We start from the raw sequence: 3829 nt of genomic DNA, 5'->3' as shown, positions 1-3829 counted from the left end.
ACTAATGTTAAGGATGATTATACACATTAGACAGCACGGATAAGTTGTAACCTGATGCTCATTTGGAGATAAATTCCGGCCCCTTATAAATTTATTAGCACAAATTGCTATTGAGAATGTATCAAGATCAAGAAATCTTGAAAAAGGGGAAATTGTTGAAAATAAATAAATATGATACGGAAATTGTGATTTATATTTTGACAAGTTCATGAGTAAACAGTCATTTACACTTTGCATGAAGGATTAGTTGAGATGAAGATAAACTATCTAACTGATCTCACTGACTTTGATATGTTGTTCTTCAAGGTGGTAAAAGGCAAATACGCTCACCCCGAACGTCCCTGCCAATCCGTCCCAGGGTTAACACGGAGGAGGTAAATCACGGCTACTAGCCTTTGGAATAGTGACTAGTACATAAAGGAGACATTTATCTCGGCTTTACTGAGATTCGAACCCCAGACCTCATGATGACAATACCTCATGCGCTAGCCACTAGACCCATCCAAAGGGACTTAATATGCTGTTCTTCAAGAAAGATGTTCGTGTTGTATCAGGATCGCTATTTAGCACTAGATAGCTTGAAAAACTTATCCTTGGATTGTAAAAAATAATGAAGAACACTAAGTTAGACCTTGGTTCACAACTGTTTCAATGAAAGGAATATCCAAGTAGACTTTGGTTTTTTAGCAAGTATGAAAATATTTATGGTCATGAACTAGCAAAGAAATATATATATATATACACCCTCAAAAAGTGCTTTCTGATGTGTTTATGATCTCAGTACAAATTGCAGTAAGAAATTAAAGGTACTCTACCAGTCTTTAATGAGGTGCAAGAAGTCAGTTCATTGTTGCTCAAGAAATTATATTATTAGAAGCATATACAATAATATGGTGAGATTAAGATCACTCAGACTTGCTACAATGCTACAGTGACCTATAGCTACGAAAGATAGGTGAAGAGCTAGCCAGACAAAACAAAAGAAGGATAAATCCCAACATAAAAATTAGACGGAGAAGGATTTGGATCTGACCTTTTCTTGCTCCAGAACTGTCTCGATGTCCTCGATTTTAAGGAATGCCGTCAAGTCCACTTCTTTGGAACCATCTGTGAGAGAGAAATTTAGAGGCAGTGAAATCTTAATTAAATATTGATAAAGATTCTGACTTTCTGATTATTTTTTTATAGTTTTGAAGGCAAATTAACATTGCGAAGAAAAAAGATGAGCAATTGATGAACTTCCTTGGTAGGCATTACAAAAACAAATTTATATGTGATCCTGGAGATATAAATATATATATTTATATATTTATATATATATATATATATATATATAACTAGGAAGAGGGGGAGGAGGAGGAGGAGGAGGAGGAGGAGGAGGAGGATGTGGGTTGGCTTCTTGTTCGATTCTGTTAATCGAAAGGCTGTGAATTGGAATCATAGATCAAGATTCAAGGAGGAGGATGAATGCTGCTGCTCCTGGTCCTTGGTCACCGACGCTGGCGATGAAGAAGCTTGTGTCTCGCCGCCGCCGCTGCTGCCGCCGCCTTCCGATTCAGGGCAGTAGAGGTTCACCCCAAATAATTTCACGCGCTTGGCTGTGGCCGGGGTGCCGACGGAAGCTGGCGTCGTCGACTCGAGGACGACCGACACATCGCCGGGTCGTACCTCGCATGGGGGCGGCGCCGTCAGCGGTGACCGGAAGAAGACAATCTGCGCGCCGTAGGCGGGGGTGGGCGCGGAAGGCGCTAGGAAGCTGGGAGAAGTAGCTCCCCATGGACCGACGACGGGGGCCGGCCCGAAAGAGAATCCGGTGAAAGGGAGATTAATTCTGCCTCCCCGAGCTGCCGCCGCGGGGTCCCGGATGAAACGCTTTTTCCAGTCGATGAAGAGGCGGTCCCCTCTGCGGCTGAAGCAGACGGTGTCGCCGGCGTCGAGGTGCTTCTCCTTGACGAAGCGGCTCCAGCCCTTGGTCATCACGTAGCTCTGGCTGCTGTTCCAGTAGGAGTAGCGGAACCGCCACGCCTTCCCCGTCTGGTCCTCGAAGCTCAGCAGCAGCCCCTTCCCTCCGTCCGCCACCGCGTCCAACGGGAAGTACTTCTCCGCGTGCTGCTTTGGGATCACCAGCCGGTTCAGTTTCCCGACGTCGCTCGGCGTCACCACCTTCTCGAACATCTGCTCCCTCTCCAGCACCGTCCAATTCTCCCCCCGGAAATCAGGCCTCCCAACCGCCGACGACAAAGCGGAGGAGGAGGACGAAGAAGAAGAAGAAGAGACCATTAAAAGAGGCGCCTGATCTACCCGCCGTACCTGTTGCTCTTCTTCATGACTGCCCGTGTAAAACCTATCCCTCCTTCCATTCGTGAACTCCATCCCCTGCCGGCTCAGAAATTAATACAAAGCACACCTTCCTCACAATTCTTGGCGATCTAAGGGAAGAATCAAAGAGGAGGAAAGTAGATTAAGGAAGAAGAAAGAAGCCATGGCAGTGCATAGTAAATTTACTTGGTTTTGTGGCATGTTATCACTCAATAATTTGTCCTGCCAACGCACAGTCCTGCCTCAGAAGGTTCCCAGAACAAGGCTGAGGCCATTTGATCAGTCTCTGCCACCATCCATGCTAATACTATTATTATCTCCACTGCCTCTCTAAAAAGAGATGAACAGTAAGGACAGTATTAGTAGGTTTATAATTGATGAATGAATTATATCCATCTGTCTCACCTCCTGTGGGCTAGCTTCTTGTCCCTTTCAACAGAGGCGGAGCTTGATGATCCTTGAGAGATGACCTTTGCTGTGTGATGAGCCTCACTCAGCAAGTTGCCCTAAAAAAAAAAAAAAAAAAGGAAAGAACCCTGTGCCCTGGTTTTTTTTTCCAGTGTGTTGAAACACCCATCACACTGCAGGTCAGTGTGTGTCTGTGTGTATATAATCTTAGAGGCAACTAGGCAAGCTATGCATAAGATATTATATCTTTTTCTGCATGTTCCATTATTTTATTTGAATTACGAGGGCATTAGTTAAGTATTGTCAGTTTGTAGATCAGATCAGCAGTAATGAAATATCACGAGCAGTTGTGGTACAGGGAGAGGAGACCTGGCTTGGTTTGGTTTGAGAAATTGGAATAGTAGTTTAGGTCTGAGAATGACTTAGCTTGACTTGTAGACTAGCTAGAGGGATCAGAGCATGAGGTTGTAAAATATAATTAGTTCTTTGTCACGCCCACCAAATTTCTTCTCCTTAATTCTCAACCGTGCTGATCACGCACATGGAAGAGCACGTGCTGGAATCTATCAGTATCACGACCTTATCTTTTAATTTGCAATTAGAGATTTAAGAATGATTAGGACCTCACAATCGTAAATAAACACCTGTTTTAGGATATTTGATAGTTAATTAATTGTTATAAACAAATCACACTTGTCATTTCAAAGATTGAATCCACAAACTTGTTCCTACTTTCCAGCCTACCAAACTCTGACGGCCTGACTCTTTCGTTAGCTTTGGGAGGAATGAGCAAGAGTGGGAAATGGTAGGTTCTAAAAAAATAATTAATTAAAAATAGTTTTTTTTAATCTTTTAATGTAGAAAAGATCAATGTAGATTTTGAAAAATATATATTTTTTATGTCAGATTTATAAGATAAAATAGCATTACATAAAAAAGAAGTCTTTTTATAGTCCATTTCAATCTCCTAACAGAAGTTAGCCCTTTTATGAAAGAATTCTGTGTTTTCATCACTGTAACTCTTTGATCTTTGTAGCTAATAATGGATTGGTGCAAGCCAAACATATTTAACTGGCAGAATAGGGGAATGATCAGACGAGGT

General features: G+C 42.5%; 1 protein-coding gene across 2 annotated transcripts; it reads right to left on the bottom strand.

The window, feature by feature from the left end:
* Positions 1-847: 847 nt before the first annotated feature.
* LOC122052918 (B3 domain-containing protein Os02g0683500-like) lies at positions 848-2907 on the bottom strand. 2 transcript variants are annotated; one of them, XM_042614663.1, is made up of 3 exons: positions 2725-2907; positions 2506-2649; positions 848-2429 (listed from the first exon to the last, which is right to left on the bottom strand). In XM_042614663.1, the coding sequence occupies exon 3, from the start codon at positions 2371-2373 to the stop codon at positions 1438-1440; it is 936 nt and encodes a 311-aa protein (XP_042470597.1). In that variant the 5' UTR covers positions 2374-2429; positions 2506-2649; positions 2725-2907; the 3' UTR covers positions 848-1437. The 2 variants fall into 2 exon arrangements, with proteins under 2 accessions (XP_042470597.1, XP_042470596.1); XM_042614662.1 differs by having other exon boundaries at positions 848-2376.
* Between the last annotated feature and the right edge of the window lie 922 nt (positions 2908-3829).

The sequence above is a fragment of the Zingiber officinale genome, chromosome 3A (assembly GCF_018446385.1).
Source record: "Zingiber officinale cultivar Zhangliang chromosome 3A, Zo_v1.1, whole genome shotgun sequence".
Classification (NCBI taxonomy): Eukaryota; Viridiplantae; Streptophyta; class Magnoliopsida; order Zingiberales; family Zingiberaceae; genus Zingiber; species Zingiber officinale.
The sequence above is the reverse complement of the archived record's forward strand: the minus strand, read 5'-3'. Positions and strand labels throughout refer to the sequence as shown.